Source organism: Rhinatrema bivittatum, chromosome 2 (assembly GCF_901001135.1).
Source record: "Rhinatrema bivittatum chromosome 2, aRhiBiv1.1, whole genome shotgun sequence".
In the NCBI taxonomy this organism is placed as follows: Eukaryota; Metazoa; Chordata; class Amphibia; order Gymnophiona; family Rhinatrematidae; genus Rhinatrema; species Rhinatrema bivittatum.
This window is the reverse complement of record NC_042616.1, coordinates 312648431-312672733: the sequence shown is the minus strand read 5'-3', so window position 1 is coordinate 312672733 and position 24303 is coordinate 312648431. Positions and strand designations below refer to the sequence as shown.

Here is a 24303-nt window from a genome sequence, read left to right as displayed (position 1 = left end):
CCCAAACGGCGACGATACGATTCCCTCCCCCTCCCAGCCGAAATCGATCGTTAAGACGATCGAGGACACGATTCACATCTCTAGAATTTAGTCATCAAATAAAACTTAGGGTAAAAATAACCATATCCTAGTAAAAGAATACATATGGGAATGTGGAGTCTAGAATAGTTGAAAGTTTTTCATTGCTAGATTGACAAACCCAGTGTCTTAGACTTGGGTTTACAATGATTACATGCCAGTTAGAATTCAATTAAGCATCCAAAGAGAAAAACATGGAAGGAACTGAATTCCAAAAATGATTTAAGTACGTGTGTAATTTTGATTTCCAAAACACGAGAATACAGCATTTCCAGACTTACAAATACAACCATGATAGATCTGGCAGATAAGCCATGGCAGAAACACAAAATTCAGTTCAAGCACATGGAGGCACACTTTATTATAAGAAAACACAACTTACAGTATTCGGTATCTGAGTTTTCATGAATGTCTCTGTTCAGCCCTACCAGGATTTGACAAGTTCCAAAGATTAAAAAAAACCCTTCACCTCTGAGAGTTAGCAGTCCAAATAATACCACGCAATGTTAACCTGCGCCCCAGGTAACAGGACATAGTGCTTGAGAGAGGCAGCTGTAATCCTTCCACAAAATGTGAAACATTCTCTGCTTCCATCTGATTGATTCCCTCTTATGCCTCAGGGTGAGGAGTTGAAGCAACAAAGGTTAGCCATTCCCTACTGGCCTATAATGGCCCTTACCGTACAGTTCCATCTAACCCAGTCCAGTTTTCAGGATATCCATAATAAATGTGCATGGGATACTGTACACAGATGTATCTCATGCACAGTCATCAGGAATATCCTAAAACCAGACTGGGCCCAAAAGGCTGGCTTGAAAACCTCTGATTTAAGCGGCTGCAATTACAATATTTTCTCTACAATGACTTCTTTTTGGAGTCAAGCTATGTGAATAGCACAGACGGTTGTTTCTGGACACACAGGGAAGGTTATTAATCTATGATTTGGTGATTATAAGCGCAAGATTTTTACATCAAGAAGGAACTCTACCTACAACTAAAGAAGCTTCCTTTCTGGGATGCGCACAGACCTGCATCAACAGTCAGCAGATGTTCGGGAGTCTGAATAAAAACCTTCACTCCTGTCCCATGGCATGCTCTGGAAACTTGGTGGTCATAGGACCCCCCCAAAACAAAAGTTACTAAGAAGACGCACACATATATAGTGAACTCGTAGGCTTTCCTTCTCTTTAGAAAGTAGAATAATTAAAAAAAAACCTTATACCTGTAAAGATTTAGTGAGGCTTATGTTCCGCTGACGTTAAGATCACCTAATTCAGTCACTCCGGGCCCTGGCTGTCGACAGCATCGTAGGGGAAGAGGAGCCACAAGGGTTTAGAAAATTCTGAAGCCCCGTTTTTCAGATTTTGTAGTGATTCTGGGTCACAAGTTATATCTTCTGTACTGCACATGGTTTTACATTTACAAACTTGATTTTGCCTGCTTTCCAAATGAAGGGAAGGTTTCTAAAATCATTATTGTTTGTGTGTGTACCTGTGTCCAATCCACACCACATTTTCAGGGCATGTTGGGAGGGGTGGGGGGTTAGGGGAGGTAATGAGGATTCTCCTGCGCACTTCCCAGTAAGGAGGCTCCTTTACTCCGGGGTAGAACTTTCCTATCATTAAACAATTCCTCTTTAAAAATAGAGAGCTTTGTTTTCGGGTTTATTTGACTTTTTTTTGTTGTTGTACCCAACAGAAATGGGAAAAAAAATCAGTGGAAAAAATGAGTCTTTTTTTTCCCACCGATCTTTCTCCAAATTTGTGCTCATTATAATAAACATTGATAAATTCCGGGGAAAAACAAAATAAAAACTGAAAACGAAAGACCCTAAAAATAAAATACGTTCCCACCCTTTGTTCTGCAGGCTGTCTGCTGTTGTCTTTTCAATCTCTTTCCTTTTTCCATTTGTTCAGTCCTTTTTTATTTTTCATTCCATTTCTTTGTTCATCTTCCTTTTTTACTTTCCTATTCTATTTCTCCTCCACCCTCTTTCACCCCGAACTGCATCTCATCTCCCTCTTCACTTCCCAAAAGAGCATCTTGTCACTCTCCTCCCTCCTTCCCTCTCACAGTCTTTTATTTGGCACCCTCTCCATTCTTTCCTCCCACTCCAATGCCTCTTGCAATCCCATTTTTTCTCCTGCCCAGTCTCTTCTAGTCTGCCCACCCTTCACTAATCTTTTTCTCCTTCCTTCCCTTCAGCCTCATTTGCCTGCCTCACGTTCCTCTAGCCTGGCCTTCTTCCCACCCTCCATTTAGGCTCTTTGACTGCCTCACCCAAGTCTTTCAACTCCTGGCTTCCTCTCTCTGTGCTGCCTGGTCAACGCCTCTACCTCTGCCCTCTGTCTCTCATCCCTTCTCCCAACCATCCTGTCTGAACTGCTAGCTCCTCATCTAACATGACGCAGCCATGCAGACAGTGCTGGTGGAAGCCAGGGCCAGGGAAGGGAAAGGCAGAGTGCGGGGAGCTGCAGTGCCACAGAGGAAACAGAACGAAGGCAGTGAATGGCAGCCAAGCAGCAGCCCCTATTTTTTTGCAATTCCACAGGAAGGGATCAATACAGCAGTATTGTTGTCATGGCTCCAGAATCATAGTTTTCATTATAACTAATAAAGCAAGAGGCTTACCTGGTCTGAACAATAGGCCACCAGCCTACTTAGGATGCTTGCTTCTGTCAGCTCTGGATTTTCTGATTGGAGGCGTTTGATTGTTTTCATCTTAGCAGCAAGGAGCGCCATTAAGGTAGCCTCGCTGGCAGTGCCCTAGGTTAGAGAAGAACAGATTCCTTCAGCCACAGTATCAAGAGGCAAGAATATCTAAATATTAAAAATATTAATTACTACAGATAATCCATCAGTGTACATGATGCTGTACAAGGTAATTAACATAGCTACAGTGCTCTTTATACATGAAGCATATAATCTGTATTTGAACACAATGCCTGAGTTAAATTCAAGTTAGCTAATACCTATGTAAACACACGGTATATGCACTATGCTAGTGCTACTGCCAGTTTCTCGACAGTAACACTAACATGTATGAAAATAACTTAATAACAAGAAAAAAATGCAAATGAACTCATTTGGTATTAAGGCCGAATGCGTTTTTTGTCATTAATATCACTGAGGCTTAATATGGTCATTTGAACACTGCAATATTAACCACAACGCAGGAGGTTAATATTGCAGTAATGCAATAGATTGCATTAACTCGGGTCTCCAGGGTCCGAAACCCCAGCAACCTCACAACACAATGAACCTTCCAGGCCTTCCACAAATATTACAACAATTTCTGGTTTTCATCTCCCTCCAAAGGACCATGGTACCTCTGACTATCCTCCCACCTCCACCTCCACCCCCCCCCCCCCCCCCCACATATACACAATCTTCCCTGCACCCCTGAAACACAACAAATCTTCTGGATCCTTTGCTATATGGGTCACACGGGGCTGTCCTGGGGGCCAGGGGGAGAGTCTCTCCTGGAGCTCCTCAAACTGTATGCAGGGGTCTCCCTTGGAGCAAATCAACAGACAGTGGCAAGAATATTCAGAGGCATAGTGAGATGGGCAAAGTAGCAGGAACAGAGAAGGGCTACCAAAATGATAAAGGGAATGGAACAGCTCCCCTATGAGGAAAGACTAAAGAGGTTAGGACTTTTCAGCTTGGAGAAGAGACGACTGAGGGGGAATATGATAGAGGTGTTTAAAATCATGAGAGGTCTAGAACGGGTAGATTTGAATCAGTTATTTACTCTTTCGGATAATAGAAAGACTAGGGGGCACTCCATGAAGTTAGCATGGGGCACATTTAAAACTAATCGGAGAAAGTTCTTTTTTACTCAACACACAATTAAACTCTGGAATTTGTTGCCAGAGAATGTGGTTCGTGCAGTTAGTATAGCTGTGTTTAAAAAAGGATTGGATAAGTTCTTGGAGGAGAAGTCCATTACCTGCTATTAAGTTCACTTAGGGGCGGATTTTAAGAGCCCTGCTCGCGTAAATCCGCCCAAAATCGGGCGGATTTACACGAGCAGGGCCCTGCGCGCCGGGAAGCCTATTTTACATAGGCCTACCGGCGCGCGCAGAGCCCCGGGACTCACGTAAGTCCCGGGGTTTTCGGAGGGGGCGTGTCGGGGGGCGGGCCCGAACCGCGCGGCGTTTTCGGGGCGTGTCGGGAGCGGTCCAGGGGCGGGTCCGGGGGCGTGGCCGCGCCCTCCGGCCGTGCCCCCAGGTCGCGGCCCGGCACGCAGGAGGCCCGCTGACGCGCGGGGATTTACGCCTCCCAGAGGGAGGCGTAAATCCCCCGACAAAGGTAAGGGGGGGGTTTAGACAGGGCCGGGCGGGTGGGTTAGGTAGGGGAAGGGAGGGGAAGGTGAGGGGAGGGCAAAGGAAAGTTCCCTCCGAGGCCGCTCCGATTTCGGAGCGGCCTTGGAGGGAACAGGGGTAGGCTGCGCGGCTCGGCGCGCGCCGGCTATACAAAATCCATAGCCTTGCGCGCGCCGATCCAGGTTTTTAGCAGATACGCGCGGCTCCGCGCGTATCTGCTAAAATCCAGCGTACTTTTGTTTGCGCCTGGAGCGCAAACAAAAGTAGGCTATTCGCACTCCTTTTAAAATCCGCCCCTTAGAGAATAGCCACTGCCATTAGCAATGGTTACATGGAATAGACTTAGTTTTTGGGTACTTGCCAGGTTCTTGTGGCCTGGATTGGCCACTGTTGGAAACAGGATGCTGGGCTTGATGGACCCTTGGTCTGACCCAGTATGGCATTTTCTTATGTTCTTATGTTCTTAAATTACTAAACTTTTTTTTTTTCATTTATTATTTATTGAGTTTTTACAATGAATACAATTGTATACATTTAAAGAAAGAATAGTAATGACAAACAACTATTACATAATCAATACAGGAAATATAATTCTGTCTTACAATTCATAGCCCACAATTAGGTCATCACAGGAGACGACTTACTCTAAGAGAAAGTTAAAGCCATACATTAAGGAAAGCGCTAGGGAGGAAAAGTTATAAATTCTATAGAACATTTCATCCTTAAATGAGGTTATACAGGCTCTGGACTTGAGCTACCTCCTAGTACAGTAATAGATCTTTCTTTTATAAAATTTTCTAAATGAGAAGGTTGAAAAAAAGTATATGTTAAATCTTTAAATTTAACTAGACATTTACATGGGAATCTGAGAAAGAATAAGGCACCCATCTGAACAACTCCCGCTCTTAATTCTAGGAATTGCTTCCTCCTAAACTGCGTCTCCTTGGCAAAGTCCGGAAAAATTTGTACTCTCATACCAAGAAATAATTCAGATTTATTACGAAAATACATTTTGAGAACCCAATCCCTATCAGAGTCTAATAGAAATGAAATAATTAATGCTGCAGGATGGGCCTCCTCCTCTATAGATGACTCAAAAATCGCGGATAAGTTCAGTGGAGATAACTGTTGCATCTCATTTCCTTCAATTGGAATCTTTTTCCTTATAGGGAGATAGAAAATTTTAGACAGTGGGGGTAAAGCTGCCTGTGGAATTTTCAGTATCTCTTGAGCAAACTTAGGGCCTTATTTTCTAAATGGATCGCACTCGATAAGGGACGTTTTGCACGCGAAATGTCCCTTATCGCGTGCAATACCAAAATGGGGGCGGAGTCGGCCCCGGAAGAGGAGGAGTCGGGGCATCACCGGGGCCGACTCCATGAAGACGCTGCGGACGACGAAAAGGTAAGGCCCTTTTCACATCCGAGTTCGCGCCCAATAGCTACACCTTCTATGGTGACGCTATTGGGTGCGAAACCGGCAGCACCACGAGGGGTGGGGGGCCGAAACGGGGGGCACCGTTTCGGCCCCCCACCCCTCATTCCCTAAAGTATCGCAGGCCTGCGATACTTTAGAAAATGAGGCCCTTAGTCCACATTTCTGTCGGTGTAGCTGTAGTTTTCTTGGGGAAATTAATCAATTGTAAGTTCTTACTTCTTTGTTGATTTTCCAGATTTTCTATTTTTCTTAATAGATATGAATTATCTTTAACCATTCCATAATTCATCTTTTTCATTTCTCCCATATCTGGTTTTAGACTTGCAACTTCCCTTTTATTTTCTATAACTTGCTCTTTTAACTTTTGCAGCTGCGTCTGTTTGTCCCATTTTTTTCACAATAGGTCTAATTTGTATAGCTACATTTTTATTCAGAGTTTCTATTGCCGTCCATATGGATTCAAAAGAAAACGTTTCTGGCCTTACCACTGAAGGTGGTTCAGGGTAGCTTTCCTGCAATATTTCTTCTTCAGGTTCCTCTCCACGCTGCCAGGAAACTAACTCTTCCAAAGCCTGCATTTCTCCTCTATCAGGCACTTCACCCTCCGTCCCAGAGGTTATTGGTGGTCCTAAACTCCTTGGACTCCCTCAGCTCCTCACGGGGCCCCCTCCCTTGCATGACCCGGAAGCATCTCCGAGTGTTCCAGGTTAGTCATCCGACTTGCCGCTGGGTTCACAGGGGCTGTTCTTTCCACCAGAGAGAGTGATGTCACTGAGTCATGGAGGACGCCGGCTGTTACAGCATCTCCACAGCTATCCTCCTGTGACTCCTCTCTTGGCAATCCAATTCCTCTGAGGAGGTGAGCGTCCATCGGCCCTCTTACATTGCCCGTAGAAGCCTCCATAGTCAACCTCTCATGGGCTCTCCATTTTCACCCCGAGTGAGGCATAAGTAAAATTTTTGCAAGCAGATGGGGAGAGAGACATAACATGTCCTCACTCTAACGCGCCATCTTGGATCTCCTACTAAACTTTTTAAACCATAACCAGCAATACTGTGAGAATGCAATGCCAACAGTGACATGTCCACCCCATTATACTGAAAAAAGGACACAGTACCCTCCAGCTGCCTTCTTCCCCTCCATTCCCCCAGGCTCCACAGGCCAGAGCCAGGCCTCTCACCCATAACGTTCATCAAGCAGGGAGAAGATGCAAACCAGGTTCAGCCCTGGAACCAACACCTCCAGGCCTGAGGACCCATAATTCAGTCTTCAGGAACCAAGGATATCAGACTCAGGGATCAATGACACAGAAATCTCAAACCTGGGGGTCTCTGACTTGAGGCCCCATGGGCCTCAAGGATCTGAGTATCCCAGGCCTGTGGTGATGCCGTGATCTGTATTCATTTCTGTTTCCCATAATGTATTTTTTCAGTTTTTGATGCTAATTTCATTATTACTATTCACATTATGTTTTACATTGTGATATTAGTTCATTGCTGTATATTCATATTTTCTATAGTGCTCTTTTTAATTAATTTATTTTCAAATATTTCATATTTTTTGACATGCCAGCTTTTAAGCAACATTATTTATATATATTTTTTAATTCATTTTAATGAATGAATTAATTATTTCTAAATTACAGACTATTTGTTGCACAGTGTTTTTTAAGACCTGGATTTTCACCATAACACGACTCAAGCTGAGGTAAAGGTAACACATTTGATGACTTGGTTCTATTTTTATACCACATGGATTTGTTACATTTTATATGTCACACCACATATTTATGTTACCATTTTATTCGTGTTTTTAGTCATGTTTTTATGATTTCTATTATTTACAAGTATGTGTTATTGTATGTTGTAGCCCCATTGTAAGAGGGCGAAACTCGGCCAGAGTTGGGCATTGTTCACACACTCGTGTTACTACTCAATAAAGAAATCCAGTTTGGACATCTGGCTGCTAATCCTGTTTTGTTGCCCTCAAGGCTTTGTTAGACAGCCTTCCTTGCTGTTTCTTCAGTCCTTGATGTAAAAAGGAGCATCATGACTTAATGACTTAAGGCATTCTGGATTAGAACAAAAGTTTTATATTGAATTCTAAATTCAATGATTAGCCAATGAATAATTTTAGGATAAGTAAAATGTGCTCTAATTTAGAGGTTCCTGTTAATATCCATGCAGTTGAGTTTTGTATCATCTGTTATGTTTGCAGTATATATTTTGGTACACCAAGAAATAAAAAATTGCAATAATCAAGGTTGGAAATCACTAAGGGCCTCATTTTCTAAAGTATCGCAGGCCTGAGATACTTTAGGTAATGAGGGGTGGGGGGCCAAAACGGGGGGGGCGGGCCTGCGCTAGCCAGCAGCAATCGCACCGCCGCGGTGCGATTGCTGCCTTACCTTTTCATCGTCCGCAGCGTCTTTGCGGAATCGGCCCCGGTGACGCCCCGACTCCTCCTCTTTTGGGGCCGACTCCACCCCCATTTTGGTATCGCACACGATATCACCTGCGATCCGCCTGGAAAATGAGGCCCTAAATCTTGCAAAACATTTTGAAAATTTGAGTGATCTAAGTAAGGTTTTAATTGGCGTAATATACACAATTACCAATAAGATTTTTTTTTATTAAAGATTTAATGGAAGATTTAAAGGAGAGGTAAGATTTAAAAATTACTCCAAGATTCCTTACTTCTTGAACAATTGGAATTTCAAAACCCTGAAGACAAAGCTTTGCTGGAAAGGATAGCCTTGGTTGTCTAGTCAAATATATGATTTCAGTTTTTCCCACATTTAAAGATTATGAACCAACCATGTAGAAATAGCAGTAAGATATCTATAGACTGATGCAATATCGGCGCATGTTAAATGGGAGCTCATGATTGAGCGTCTGCTCTCTTAATGCGTGCTGATCCACCTCTCCCAGGTGCCCAATTTTGTATTTAAATGGGCTGCTGCGGTAAAAAGAAGGCAGTAGGAACAATTTTGCATCTGTTTTCCTAATCTGTGCACAGCCATGGGTTAGGAAAATGGATGCTCCTTAATTGAGTGTCCTTTTTCCTAACCTGTCCATGGCGACACTTTTTTTTTCTGTTCTCCTTTTCTAGGTACCTCCAACTTAATATCATGACAATATTAACTCTGAGGAATTACAGAAAAGTAGTATTTCCTGCTTTTCTGTAAACTTTTGGGACTCCTCAAGAATTAACGCCTGCTCTAGTGCAGGTGTTAAATTTTGAGAGTAAAAATGTGTGCCTCAGGTGCACATTTTTTTTTTTACATCAGGGGTAATAGCTAATAGCCTCGTCAAAATGAATTTACATGTGATGAGCGCTATTAGCTTCGTGCTTGTTTGGACGTGCTATTCGCCTTATTGCATAAGGGGTTTTGGATGCATGTCCAAAACACACGTCCTAGCACCGGTAAAGTTGTGCACGCAGCTGAGCACAATGTATTGCATCGGCATGCTGGTGAGTAACCCAAGAGTAGTATTTTCATTGCTTTTACATGGAATCAAAAACTGTATGCTGTCGGCATACAAATAATATTGTACCCTGAATCTAACCAGAAGTTTGCATAAAGGGCTCAAATAGACCTTCAAAAGGGTGACTGAAAGAGTCGACCCTTGGCACACTCCCATATCGAGTGGGATCCATGAGGAATTTATGGTACCTGATTTTACTTGAAAAACTCTATGAGAAAGATAAGAGGTAAATCAATTTAAGACTTTGGGCCTTATTTACTAAACCGATCGCACGCGATAAGGGATGTTTTGCACGCGAAATGTCCCTTATCGCGTGCGATACCAAAATGGGGGCGGAGTCGGCCCCGGAAGAGGAGGAGTCGGGGCGTCACCGGGGCCGACTCCGCGAAGATGCTGCGGACGATGAAAAGGTAAGGCCTTTTTAGCGTCCGAGTTCGCACCCAATAGCTACACCTTCTATGGTGGAGCTATTGGGTGCGAAACCGGCAGCGATCGCTGCCGGCTAGCGCAGGCCCACCCCCATTTCAGCCCCTGCCCCTCATTCCCTAAAGTATCGCAGGCCTGCGATACTTTAGAAAATGAGGTCCTTTGTCTCTTAATCCAATTTGTGCCAGCCAAAAGCAGAGGATTTTGTGATTAAGGGTGTTGAATGAGGAAATGTCTAACATAAGAATAAAACTTGCTCCCCGCCCCCCAAGACCCCTAATCACAAAATCTAAATTAGATCTCAGTAAGATTTCTGAACAAAATTTATTTTTTTAATTATATCTTTATTAATTATCATATACCTGAATAAACAACAAATATTCTGCATAATCAAAGATATCACATTCACAAAGGTAAATCTTAAAAGGATCATCTCTAAATAGAAGCAGAATTCTAGTCCATTTCTTGGGAGAAAACAGAAGCAAATAAAAAGAAAATTATATCTCAAACATTGCAGCTGGATATTACTTTCATATGACTACTAAACCCTGCTAAGTAACTTGATGTTCAATATTCACAGAGGATTTGTCATTCAAAAAGGTCTCCAGATGAACTGGATCAAGGAACATATGATTTCCCTTGGATTGCACGCGAAAAGTCCCTTTTTGTGTGCGATAGTTAAATCGGGGCGGGTACTGGGCGGTGTCTGCACTGGAAGGGGAGGAGTCGGGGCGGCACTGGGGCGGACGCCATGAAGACACCACTGATGGCAAAAAGGTAAGGCCCCTTTTCGCTGCCAGTTTCGCACCCAATAGCACTACCTTTTATGATGGCGCTATTGGGTGTGAAAGCCGGCAGCGATCACACCGCGGAGGTGCGATCACTACCGGCTTTCGCAGGCCCACCCCCCCCGCTTCGCCCCGCCGCCCCCACGTTACCACCGGATTTTCTAAGGTCTGCAACCTTAGAAAATCCAGGCCTTAGAGGGAAACTTAAGGAAAAAAGTAGCCCCAAGAGAAATCGTACACTGTCTATGAGAAAGAAACATTCTTCTACAATATTGTGTTTCACTAGAGACATCTGGATAAACAAAAACCTTTTGCCCACAAAATTCAACAGATTTAAATTTGAAGTACTGCTTAAAAACTAAATCCTTATCTATGTCTGTTACAAAAGTAACCAACAAAATAGTTCTCTTGGATATAATATCCTGAGAATCCTGAAGGAACTCAGATACATCAAGGCTATTATTTAAAACAAGAGTATCGTAACCCCCCTCAATACCCCATATAGATTTAAATTCCAGAAGGTAGTAACATTTAGAAAGCTTAATTTCTCTATCTTGAGCAATCTGTAGAATTTCAATGATATACTTCCTAAACAATTCCACTGGAGATAGTTTTTGGAAAATTCACAAACCTTAAGTTCTTATATCTCATTACATTATCTAACTGTTCTATTTTGTTATGTAAGAGTAGGCTGTCTTTAATGTTGGATTCTAATACAGACTGTATATTATTGGTAGTCTGATTTGTAGTAACCAAATGTCCCTCAGTTGCAGCAATTCTGTGTTCCAAGTCCAGAAATGTTTTGGAGGCTTTTATAGAGTAATCAGATAATTGAGAGACAGTTATGGATAATGCGGTCTCTGGTTCTTCTGGGCCACCCGATAGTTGCGATTTATTCTCTGAAATCAGGACTATAGGTTCTGGAATTGGTGCTCTCTAGCCAACATTTTCATCTTTGATACACAGTTCTCCATTAGGTGAAATATCCAAAACTTGACCCGCAGCTGTTGGAATACTAGTTGATGTTAAAACAAATTGGCCATCTTGAACATGCTGTTGAAACATCAAGTCCAACGAGTTTACGTTGGAGGGGGATCCAGAAGCCATTAAACCAAACGGTGACTCTAAATGAGGTACGGAGGAGGAGTCCTACCACCCATACGTAACGATAGCTCACCTGAAATTCCAGTTACTTCCAGTTCACTTTTCTCCCCCTGAGCTGTTGTTCTTCTAAGATGTTGATTCATAGGTCCAACTATGAGTGGATTTGTTGGGGGAGTTGAAGTCACTTTCCCCTTTCTTTTTTTTTCCCATATTGACGAAGGGAGAAAATCATCAGAAAGGGCGCGCGGCAGCGGCATGCCACTGGCACGCCACTTAAGTCCTGTTGCACAAGACCCCGGTTGTCCTTCTCCATGCCTGATGGAAGGCCGGAGGCACAGCTGCAAAGTTGGTAAGCAATCTCCGGAAACAAACAGCAGGCACGCTGCTTAAGTCCTGCTGCACAAGACCCCAGTTGTCCTCCTCCGTGCCTGATGGAAGGCTGGAGGCACAGCTGCAAAGTTAGATTTCCTCTGTGACTCCCTGCTGTGCTGATTAACAAAGAATAGTACCTATTCACAAACACACAACCTTCACACTTAGTTAGTCAGCCTGAGTGACTCACTGCTCCCTTGATTAACAAATGTTGTTCCCTATTCAAACCCAATCACACTACCTCAACACCTTTCCAAGGTGAGTAACTGAGCTGAACTATTCAACTTTTTTACTTTGGTATATACTGCTCCTAGCTTATTTCTAGCTTCTGGCTACTTTTTTTTTTTGTGTGGGTTTTTTTTTTTTCAATACAAGCACTCAGTTGGTATTAAATACAAACACTCAACTCTTTAAAAGTCTGGAGAACACTCAGTTCTGCAGACTTTTAAAAATAAACACACTACCTACTGCTACCTTATTGACTGACTAAAAATACAAACAGTCTAACTTGTTTATTCACTGCCTATCTACTGCTACCTTATTGACTGACTATTTAAAAATGCAAACAGTCTAACTCGTTTATTCACTGCCTTTCTGACTATTAAAGGCACAAACACACTAAATAATATTCCCAAATAGTTAACTTTGCCCCAATACTTTTAAAAAAGACAATGTCCCAAGCAAAAACTTACTGATTCCTTTCAGCCACCAGCAAGTTGATCTTCTCCTCTCAGTGTTTCCACTGGAATGTGGAAACACTGAGAGGAGAGGAGAGCCTTCTTGAAAGTATGGGATCAGAAAACATTTTTATTTACACAGGCTCTTCCCGAAATTACTTGAACAATGATTGCGACTATCAATATTTTTACTGTTAGAATTATTGATTTTTGCATTGCCTAATGTGCTGTCTGACTGTCAATGTATGTAGCATACTTTTAAAATGTTTATATTTTGTCAGCTGCTCAGAATGACCAAAAATTGATAAAATGAAGTACTAATTTTTCAAATAGAAAAATAGATTCAACAGCTCTCACCAAGGGCTCACAGTGATGTATTTAACTATGCATAAGGGATGGTCTTAGCCAGACAGAATTTTCAAGGTGGAGTTGCAAGATTGTTTTTTGTAAGTAGGGGGTGGTCCTATGGAATAAAGGTAAGCACTGGGCATTAGGGTGGGAAAGGTTAGGGAGCAGCAGGGAAAAAGTAGAGGAAGAAAAAAAAGGGGTCCAGCCATATGGGATTGGTCAATGGCGGGGAATGATTGGAGGGTTGGAGTTAAGAGGGGAGAGAGGATATGTATAGAGATGATCCAAAAATGTTAAAAAAAAAATTATTGCTTGTTATTTTATTGTATTATGATGTGTCTATAAGAGTTCAAGTGTATTCTATGTGGATGTCTATTCATGTGTTAAACAAGCTTATATATAATCTGAAGAATAACTTTTTTTTATCCAGGTTCTGACTAATTTAATTTGTGTTTTTGCCTACAGAAATATTTAGGAGGTGTTTACAACTTACAGAGTCAATTTTCAAAAAGAGGCACTGAGCGGTGAAGATAATTGACTACTTTTAGTTGGGTATCATTATCCAAAGTCACAGCCAAACCTAACCAGCTTGTTTTTCAGCAGAAACGTCACATAAATCTAGCCGAGCAAACTTTCACCCACTAGGTTTGGGATACCTATGTGTGCAGTTGGGAGTAATCCACCAGTTGTAAACATGCTCCAGGAACCCCTCTGGCACTGTCCATTGTTTAACCAGTTACATTTGTGCGGCTTTGCATTTAGGGAATCAAGGAGTAGGTACAATTTTTAACTGAAGAAAATTTAACCAGCGAACTCCTGAAGTTAGTTGGTTAAACATTCTGAAAATCAGCCACATAAGTATATATGAGGGGACAACCATTGGATTATCTGAATAGGAAATTAAAAAGCTGAAGTTCATAGGAAAATGGGTTTGCAGATTCTGAATAAACTAATAAAGGCAGAATAATCAATTAGTCCCTTGAGATGTTGTATGTAGGCTTGAAAAAAAAAGCCCAACATTTGCATGTTGAGCAATAAATGATGGCTTCAGAGCAATTAAACAGCTTTGGATTCACATGATCTATTTTGCTAATGAGTACTTAGGACCATGTAATTGTTGCACTGTAATTATTCAGAAACCTCATCCCTCTAATGTTAGTTATTTGTGTCATTGAATGCCAGCTCTAGTAGAGCATAGAGAGAAAGATTTATAAAAAATATTATTAGGAACAAAGACCCATGTTATAATAACCCTTCTTCATAAGACCCTTCATAAAATGTACTGATGTCCTACAATTACATTTCTCAGGTGACTGAAGTCACTTGGCCTTCACACCAGAGGTGTTTAATGTTAGGGTTGTCCCTCTGTCTTCTGTTTCTAATGACATCAACAGTTTACTTCTGGCCTTGGTCAGACCAGCTTTGAGGGAAAATGCCACACAGAAGCGGCCTATTAAATTAGAGGAGCTTTTACTGATCTCTCACAAATCTGCAACATAATCCAAAGCAGCTTCAGCAAATAAGATTTCTCGTTGCAGCAACAAAAAAAATCCCTTCCATGCCTTGTTCCAGCCTGCTTCTCAGTCTTCCAGATGTTATTCTCTCGCTTTCTGTGTGTATGTCTTGCTTTCTCATAGAATTAGATTGTGAATTCCATGGAATGGGGACTATCTCATATGGGTATCTCTACCCATAAGAGTATATTTAGTAATATTATAGAAGAGATAAATAGCAGTATTTGAACTCAACACCAACTCACGTCGACTCAGGGTGGTGCCAATTTAGAGTTAGCTGTTCTAGCTAAAGTGTGCATTTTAACACTTCAAGAGATATTTGAACTGTTTCCATTAGGGCCATTAGGCCGCCTAGCCTCCAAGTTAACTACCCTTGTTATATGTAACTTCCGCTTCTAGTGAATTGTTCTTGTTTAAGTTATACCCTTTGTTACATGTAAACCGATCTGATATGAAATTTTTTCATGAAGGTCGGTATAGAAAAGTGTTAAATAAAATAAATAAATAAATTATGTGCTGTATCTGTTAGAAAGAATGGCCTGATGTGGAAGTCATGGGGTGCTAGATTACAATATATAGCACACATTCCATGCATTCCATCCTTCTATCAGATTCCAAATTGTCTATTTCATGGAGAGAGTTAATTGTACACTTGAGTCTCAATTGGCAATGGCCATTTACAAACATGTTGCTAGGCAAAGGAGCTTGGGCTGTTCTTGAACCAGGGGAGTGCTAGATCTCAGGAGGTTGGAGCTATGCCTCTGAATCTCAGGTGGTGGTGCAAAGGGGAAGGTAAGCAAGCAAAAAGGACTTGCTCTAGGGTTGCCAACTGGCTCCCGATTTTCAGGACCAGTCCCACTGCCTGCATGGAACTTGTACTTCTGGTGTCACTATTGATTGGCCTAGAAAAACAAGACTACACGTTCGTGCAGCCAGTGGAGGAAAACCAGGGCTGGATCAATCTTTCCTGAAAATCTGGAGCCAGTTGGAAACCTTAGGCCTGGATTCATCACTCTTCGCAGAATGATGAATCCTGTGAAAACGGGGGGTGGGCCTGCAAAAGCCTGCAGCCTTCGCACCACGGCGGTGCGCCAGCTGCCGGCTTTTGCACCAAATAGCACCACCGTGAAAGGTGGAACTCTGAACCCAAGTGTGGCTAATCCCTGACATTAAGCTGACAATTTTTCTAAGAACTGCCCCCTCCCAAATACTCCATTCTCCAGCTTTTGCAGCCTGTTAGATTGACCCGAACTGAAGCGTGAACTGCAGGAAACAGCAAAGATTTGCCACCAACCATAGGGTGCTGCACTGCGGTTGGTATCCTGTACCTCATGGTCCCAGGCCCAGTGCTGTGTCCTGCGACTTGCTGGAAGCCTCCCAGTATGGCTCCTGGCATCTTGCTCCTCTGCTGCATTCTGCTGCTATGAGTAAGGGCAACTCACCAGCTTATAGGGCCAGCACTCAGGATTTCCTGTGTCGTGGACTGATGACATCAGCACTGGTCTAGCATAACAGGAAACTCAGACTTCTGGGTAGGTGCTTGAGGAACATGTCCTGATCCTTTGTTCCTCTAAATCTGCCTGTTCCTGATTTTGACTACCGTTTTAAACTTGGCCTGGTTCCTGACTGTACTTCTGTCTGCTGCCCGCCCTGATTTGTGCTTGTCTCCTGATTCTGAACGGACTCTGCCTGCCTCAATCTTGTCTGCTTGATGAGGTCTCTGCCTCACGATTCTCTAGTGTGCCTTGGTCCTTTCAGTCTGTGGTCTCAAGGTCCACTCTTCCAAGCCATGACAATATTCAAAGTCATTTAGCCAGATAAGTCACAAGCTATCCATCTAAATGTTAAGTTTTGAATATTCCCCTTGCTTACCCAGTAAGGCGTTAGCCAGACAAATCAATATCCAGTTAAGATTTAGCAGAATAAGAAAGGGGGTATGTTTGGGGCGTGAGGAAGGATAACTTTAGCCTTAGATGGCTAAATACAAAGAATATATCCGGTTAAGTAGCACTGCTGTATAAAAAAAAAAAACAACAAAAAAACAGGTCGTGGGCCTACCAGCCCAAATAACAGCCTACTGGGCTGAGCATCCCCACCCCTCCACAGCCCACTAACAAAATGTAGCACCAGCCTGCCCGCTTCTCTCTGCCCGCTTCCTGGCGCCACATTTGTAATGTTTACATACCCCTCCCTGGGCTTCTCTCTTTTGCCTGCCTAGCCCTCCTATCCTCACAGTACCTTTCACTTTGCAGTTCTTCAGTCTGGATCACAGTATGCAGTGATCATGAGCTGGCACTTCTGCCATCACTGGGGAGCCACGATGGAAGCATAGGTTTCCAGCATATTGCTTCTAGGGACAGCTCCCTAGCGACAGCAGATGCACTGGGCCCTGGTCACTGTGTACCGCAAACCGGGCTAAAGAATGGCTACGTGAAAGGTACCAGGACGATGGGAAGGTAAGTGGGGGTGGGGGGGGGGGAAGGAAGTCTGAGAGATATTTAAACTTTACAAATGTAACCCCACCCTGGTGTGCAACCTTAGCACAGGTGAGGCCACAAACTAGTTTGTAACTCTTTGGGGAAGGGACCCTGGCTAGCCGTACTGCCTCCCGTCCTTCCCAAGGTGTAGGATCTTTCGACCCGGGAGGTGAAAGGAGTCCTCTCGGGTCCCAGTGTGGGGTGGCTAACTCTCCTCTCCTGACCTCCCTGGGCGATGTGATAATTAATTAATGATACTGTGTGTGCTGACAGTGCCACTTTGTTAGTGTCCAAATAGATCTATACTGATGCAAATGGTCATGAAATGGAACAACACTGATACCACAGCACCACTGAGTATGTTCTTTACAGAGATTTCCTCGATCTGTGCAGGGATATTTGTGTGCCAGGAAACTGCTACCACCCAGGGCTTGGAAAAACAGCGTCCCAGGTGCTTCAAGGTTTCCCTTTTTCATTGGGTCACCCCTTCCTGCTGGGCTTGAATACCTGATTACTGTCTCTGCACAGAGAGATAAACTCTCTCCCTCCCCGGGGTTGATTGAAGCACCGGATGGGTGGCATCACTGATGCTGGGCCTGGTCTTTTACTCACAGATAGTTGAATTTTCACTCTCTTGGTTTCAGCTGCACTTCTTTTCCTTTTTGCTGATGTGATCCCTGATGGGAGAGATGCCTGAAACAGGGCACTCTGTGCTTCAGGCTGGAAGATGGGGCAGGTCAAAACCTCCTCCTGGATCTTGAACTTCATTTCTTCAAAAACTGAAATTTACCACCGAAGTGTCTCCTTACAGCGGGTCACCACCACCGCAGGGGCAGATCTTCCCTAACCCTGCACAGCCCCAGACCCAGGGTTCCCCATTCCCTGGGCCCAGGAGTTGTACAGGCTCCGGTAAGGCTCCTTCCAATCAAAAGGGTTAAGTCTAATAAAATCCACCCAGAGGGAACAATCCAAACAAGCCAGGTTGTGGACTGGAACAGATAGACCCTCCCGACCCTGGTCAGGGCCAGCGAAGCAGGGCTTGCTTGGCTCCTCTGACTGGGCCTGCAAAACCAAACCTCTCTCTCTACGACTGGACTTTGTACTAAACAAAAGGGTCAGCCTCCCAAGCCGTGGCTGCAGAGCTGCTATAGAGCATATGGCACATTTAAAACTAATCAGAGAAAGTTCTTTTTCACTCAATGCACAATTAAACTCTGGAATTTGTTGCCAGAGGATGTGGTTAGTGCAGTTAGTATAGCTGGGTTTAAAAAAGGATTGGATAAGTTCTTGGAGGAGAAGTCCATTACCTGCTATTAATTAAGTTGACTTAGAAAATAGCCACTGCTTTTACTAGCAACAGTAACATGGAATAGACTTAGTTTTTGGGTACTTGCCAGGTTCTTATGGCCTGGATTGGCCTCTGTTGGAAACAGGATGTTGGGCTTGATGGACCCTTGGTCTGACCCAGTATGGCATTTCTTATGTTCTTATTACACGGGGGACAGCCTTTCCAGACCTCGCAGAAGGAGGCTCTGTATTTGGATGGATCCTCCCCAGAAATCATCCTGCACTAACTGGCTGACACTTTTATTGGTAACAGAGCTGCGTGTCTGTTACACAAACGTAAGCCTTAGTGATGAGGGTTTAGTCCCAAGGGCACACAAACAAATGTATTTTTCTTCAGGGCTGCTCAGGCTAGCAAATGCACTCCCACGCTTGACTCTTAATCCTGAGGGGGATTCTTTTTATTGGGGTAAGCTCTCGCTTTGGGCCCAGCCCATGGTGTCTTGCTTTCCAGTGTGTTTAAATAATGTAGATGCATCCCATGAGGCGAGAGGCTGTGATAAATCAGACAGGACCAGAGCCTGGGTGTTAAAATAAAAATGTACTGATTGGTAATCATAAAATTAAGTCCATTTGTCCATAAGAGCGACGTTACATCTGACTGCTGGTACAAGTGTATCTCTATGTAGGTAGATGTCCTTTTATTTAGGCATCTGGGTAGAGCCCCATGGTGATATTTACAGTGTTAAAGCTCACTCAGTGGCTAACTGGGAATCCTATTTCAAGGGTCTGCAATTTCACAGCAAAGAAAGTCCTACCTTAGGTCATCTTCTCCTTGGACACCCAGCCCATCCCGGTACCGTAGGTGGAGATCCGGTTGGGGTTTCCCAATCTTGTTCTTTCATCCTTCAGTGATTTTTCTGGGGGTCTTCAAAGGGGATCAGGCTACCTCAGCACTGCATCCCAGTGGGGAGGGGGATCCAAAAACCTCCCCACACTGTTCAGGTCCAAAAAATACTTTCAAAGTTAAAACTGGATGCATCTTCTGCCCGCCCTGTCTCTCGCAGCAGGATCCATCACTGGTGCTTTGCCCACCTAGGGTTTAGAGTGGGTTCACAGGTCTTTGGCCCCCTGGTGAGAGCCCTTTCATCCCAAAAAAGTATCAAGTGTAAAAATCTCTCTTTCTGTAAATTACTAGAAGGATCCTCTGGCAGGGAGAGAATGACGAGGTGTCACTTCTAAATGAAACTCCGTCTGGGTGAAGCTGGGAGGCCTCACCAGTGTATGAAACTTAAAACATCCTTACTCCTCCACCAGTGCTTTCTCAAACTGATCCCAATGTGTCCTAAAATGGCTGGGCTATCCAGGTGGGAGGGACTGAGGGGGATGGATGGCTCTTTAATAGTGCATTCTGTTCAGGGATAGCAACATCTGGTGGCCAACTGGGGTGTGGGGGGAGGAGGGTTGCCACACAAATGTGGAACCAAGGAGCAGATGGGGAAAGAGGCAGGCCCTCTTTTTTCTTTTTTTCTTTTTTTAATTTATTTACATTTTTTGGGAGGGGTTTGGTGGGGTGGGGTTGCTTAGCCTGGTAGGGCTGCTTGCCATAGCTTGGGTTGGGGAAGGGTTGTCATTCGGCCACTAGGTCCATGGGTTTCTTTGTTTTGAGTGCTATAGCACCACTTAATCGACTAATATTCTTTTGCATATAGCTGGCTAAGGCTTAAGTTATCCAGCTAAAAATATACATTATTTTTAAAGTTATTTGGCTGAATAACTAATTGGGGATATTCATTTGGCATTTATCCCACTGAATATCCCAGATAACTTATCCTGCTAACTTTAGCTGGATAGTTTATCAGTTTTCCAAATACTGGCCTCAAACTTGTTGAAGCTTCTATGGTCTAGACCAAAATTGTAACCAAGAGGCACATTCAGGCCAACAAAGTGTGTCTGCCAGCACCTATTCCTTGCCCCATGAGCTATGTTGTGAATTATTCACTAATCTTATATCAGTAGACCATGGTATATCCAGTCAAGTTGTCTACTTTTGCATTTTATGGACAGTATTTTACAGTTGTACTCATAAGTTTACATACTACTGGCAGAATTTCTGAGATGTGGAGCATTTTAAGAAAACATGAGTGATCAGACAAAACGCGTCTGTTATTTTGCATGTGTTTCAACTTAAACTGTTATGCATCACAGAATAGCGCAATCGTTAAACAAACCACAGCAATAAAGGAAATAATTCTTACATCTAGAACGAAAAAACTTAACGATCATTCAGAACCCAATTACACTCAAAAACAACCAAAAAATACAACTAGCAGAGAAAGTATGAAACCTGGGAGTGATAATCGATTCAGAATTAAGTATGAAACAACATGTATCTCAAAAGGTAAGAGAAGGTTACGCTAAACTTATGACTCTGAGAAGACTAAAACCACTACTAACGCCCACCAACTTCCGCTCAGTCTTACAAGCCCTAATTTTTTCCAGTACTGACTACTGTAATGCCCTCCTACTGGGCCTACCATACACCACAATAAGACCACTACAGATACTTCAAAACACAGCGGCAAGAATTTTAACTGGAAAAAGCAAAAGAGACCATATCACCGAAACCTTAATAGAATTACACTGGTTACCCATTGAACAAAGAATACAATTCAAGACTTTATGCACCATACACAAATTAATACACAATGAAAAAGCGGAGTGGCTGAACACAGCACTATGCATACATGCCCCCTTCAGAAATCTGAGATCAGCAAACAAAGCACTGCTAACTATTCCCTCAGTAAAGACAGCCAGACTACCCCAGGTAAGGGATAGGGCCCTATCCCTAGCAGGACTCACAATATGGAACACCATGCCGTTAGAAATCAGACTGCAAAGTAACATCAAAACCGTCAAAAAAAGTTTAAAGACATGGCTATTTAAGCAAGCATACCACAAAGCAAACTGAGAGCAGAAAACAGGGAAATGTTGGTTGCAGTCAGTCAAACTCCCACTCACACACCTTGTTTCTTTAAGTGTGTGCTTCTCATTTCTATATCCTAAACTATTCCTTCTATTTTTTTAACAACAAAGAACCAAAATAAAGTAGTATGATATCTTATAGCCGAGTAAGAGGAAACTGGACATGACTTATAACACTCACCAAATAATATTTATTATGAAATTATGTTACAGTTAGTTAAAGGCACTTGTTTAAGAATTTAGAATTGCAGATACTGTATTTAACATATAGTTTTTGTGCCCTATTGTGAACCATTGTGATGGCACCCGCTTAACGACAGTATAGAAAATATTTTAAATAAAATAAATAAATAAATAAACTGCTAGCTCAGTTAGTACACGCAGCTCAGTTTATGATTGCTTCCTTATGGAAGTCCCTCTCTCTGATCACATATTGAACAAAGGCAAGTGCAGGCAAGTGAGGAAATCTTTGGAAGCTTACTTTTATGTTGAAACATAAATCCACTCTGTACGACAAAATATGGGGTCCCTACTGGGCAGCCCATCAGCCACAATAAGACATCTACTATCCCATGATCTGTTGATGTGTTCAGGTTTGATACCTGAGTGGGATGTAATGCACATACATTAGGCTGATTTGATCCTATAATTTAGAATTATAATATGAACAAGGACGCCTGGTCTTATCAATGTAATTATATTTTTAATTTGTGAATGTTTTCAGTATTGTATGTTGGTTTATCTAAATACAAATTAAAAATATATTTATATATTAAATAAAACAGTGCTGAACCTTGAAGCACTCCACTATTCAACAACTTCTAAGATGAACAAGACACACCTAGCATAAGACATTGTTTTGTTCCTTGTAAAAAAAGACCTGAACCTCAGTGCCATCCAAACTATGGGGATTATTTTCCAAGTCGAATTATGGCGTTTTCGCATGTGAAAAGCACCATAATGCATGGTGTGATGCAAATTTTTTTAAAGGGGAGGAGTTGGGGGGCAGAATTTTTGGAAAAGTGGGCTGGCTTCGCGAAGCCATACAGCCAAAAATAACTACACCTTTTTCATTGGCATTAAGATGTGCGATATACCCATAACACAAATTGTGTTGTGGGCAGGGGAGGGCCCTGAGATGTGAGGAGAGGTAAGGTAAGGGAGAGGGAGAGGGAGGGAGAGAGAGAGAGGGAGGGAGGGAGGGAGAGAGAGAGAGAGAGAGAGACCACCTCTGGGGGTGGCACCATAGTAAGCAGCTATTTAAGTTACTAAAGGAGGCCCACCTAGTAACTCGAGGTGAGGTTTAGGTAGTAGTGTAGGGGTTAGGGGCCATTTTGACATGCAGAGTGAGACGTACGAACAGAACAGTGGTCTCTTGTGAAGATTTGATGTTCTTCGGAGCGAGGAAACTCACACAACAATGAGATTTGTACAATGTTCTCTCAACATAACTTTGTGAGAGTCTTTGGGTGAGTTTCCTCGCTCCGAAGGACATCAAATCGTCACAAGAGTGTGCTGTTCTGTTCGTACGTTTCACTCTGCATGTCAAAGTGGCCCCTAACCCCTACACTACTACCTAAACCTCACCTCGACGTACTAGGTGGGCCTCCTATAGAGATATAAATAGCTAACTCCTACAAGGGCTTTATAGCTAGGTTCTCTCTCTCTCCCTCCGGTTTCAGGCAGGAAATGCAATAATTGTGGTATTACCACAAAGTGCAAAAAGGTTAACACACTTTGTGGTAATACCTACCTATGCAAAGTGCTAAGATAATGCACATTATGATAAATAGGCTATTACCATAAAACACACCCCTCTTACGATCACCTGCAATAGTTTGATGAATCTAGCCCTATGTTCTGGAGGCAAAGAAGCATGATTTCTTGATGAATGGTCTCAAATGCAGATGAGAGATCCAATTGCACCAAAATCCCTCTGGTCTAGCCATACCTATAACATATCAAATAAGGAAAGCAGTAGGAGTTCTGTGCCATGATGTTTTCAGAATGCAAACTTCTGCATATTCAACCCATCATTCTCAGCCAAAATATCATCTAATTGTGAAAAAACACACTTTGCCAAAGTTGGTAGGTTTGGAATTAAGCAGTAATTAGACAGTTGGTCTAAAGATAGCAATAGGTCCTTTACAATAGGTCTTACCATAGCTTCCTTCACTGAGGTAAGCACATGGCCTGATAATAATGACTGATGGACTATTACTTTGATTAAATCATAGGAGACATCGGGCCAACCTTTCACAATTGGGAAGGGACAAGGATCAACCAGAGCGGAGAAATTCTTCAAATTCCCAATAACTGATTGACTTTCACTAGAAGTAACATTAGTAAAGGAGGTCCATTTTTGTTCATCATGATTAGTATCAACCATTTGGCTTGATTGAAAATGTATTAAACTGACTGAATTTGGTGAAAAGTTGTCATGAAAATGAATTGCTAGGGCTTTCACAGCCTGGAAGCTGGGCGACATGCACTTTGGACCTTTCTGTCGGCTTTTTTTTACTTCTGAAAAAAGCTCGAGGGCTACGTAATGCCCTTTCTGCTGTAGTGGTCTAATAACCCCATTTTTTATCCAGGCAGCTGGTTTTATAAGTTAGCAGTTTAGACCTGTACTGTGCCTCAGTGACGCTCTCCCATCTTTCTACGTTTCCTTTCCCATTTTTGCAACTCTCTGTGCTGAACAACTAGCTCATTTGTCAACCAGATGGCCTGCCCTACAGGCACATCTGCAATGAACTGTCTTCAATGATGCCAATAAGTCACTCACACATTGTATGACTCATTGCATTTACGTGCATGAAACCCAGTTTTATCAGCAGAACTGGCTTTGAAAATTTGCCCCACCAAGATCAGGTATATGGAAAGAAAGAAGGGGAAAGTGAAGTTGAGTGGAGGGAGGGAGGGAGGGAGGATGCAGAGGGCAGAGATGAATGAAGAGATGGAGGGGGCAGATGGTGAAGGGACATGAAAGGAGGGAG

General features: G+C 42.9%; 1 protein-coding gene across 3 annotated transcripts in view; it reads right to left on the bottom strand.

The window, feature by feature from the left end:
• Window positions 1-24303, bottom strand: part of DDC (dopa decarboxylase) — a 315358-nt gene that overhangs the window by 184897 nt on the left and 106158 nt on the right. For all 3 annotated transcript variants that reach the window (XM_029589726.1, XM_029589729.1, XM_029589727.1), the window contains exon 5: window positions 2710-2844. In XM_029589726.1, coding sequence (XP_029445586.1) covers window positions 2710-2844 — 135 coding nt within the window. The remainder of the gene's footprint in view (window positions 1-2709; window positions 2845-24303) is intronic.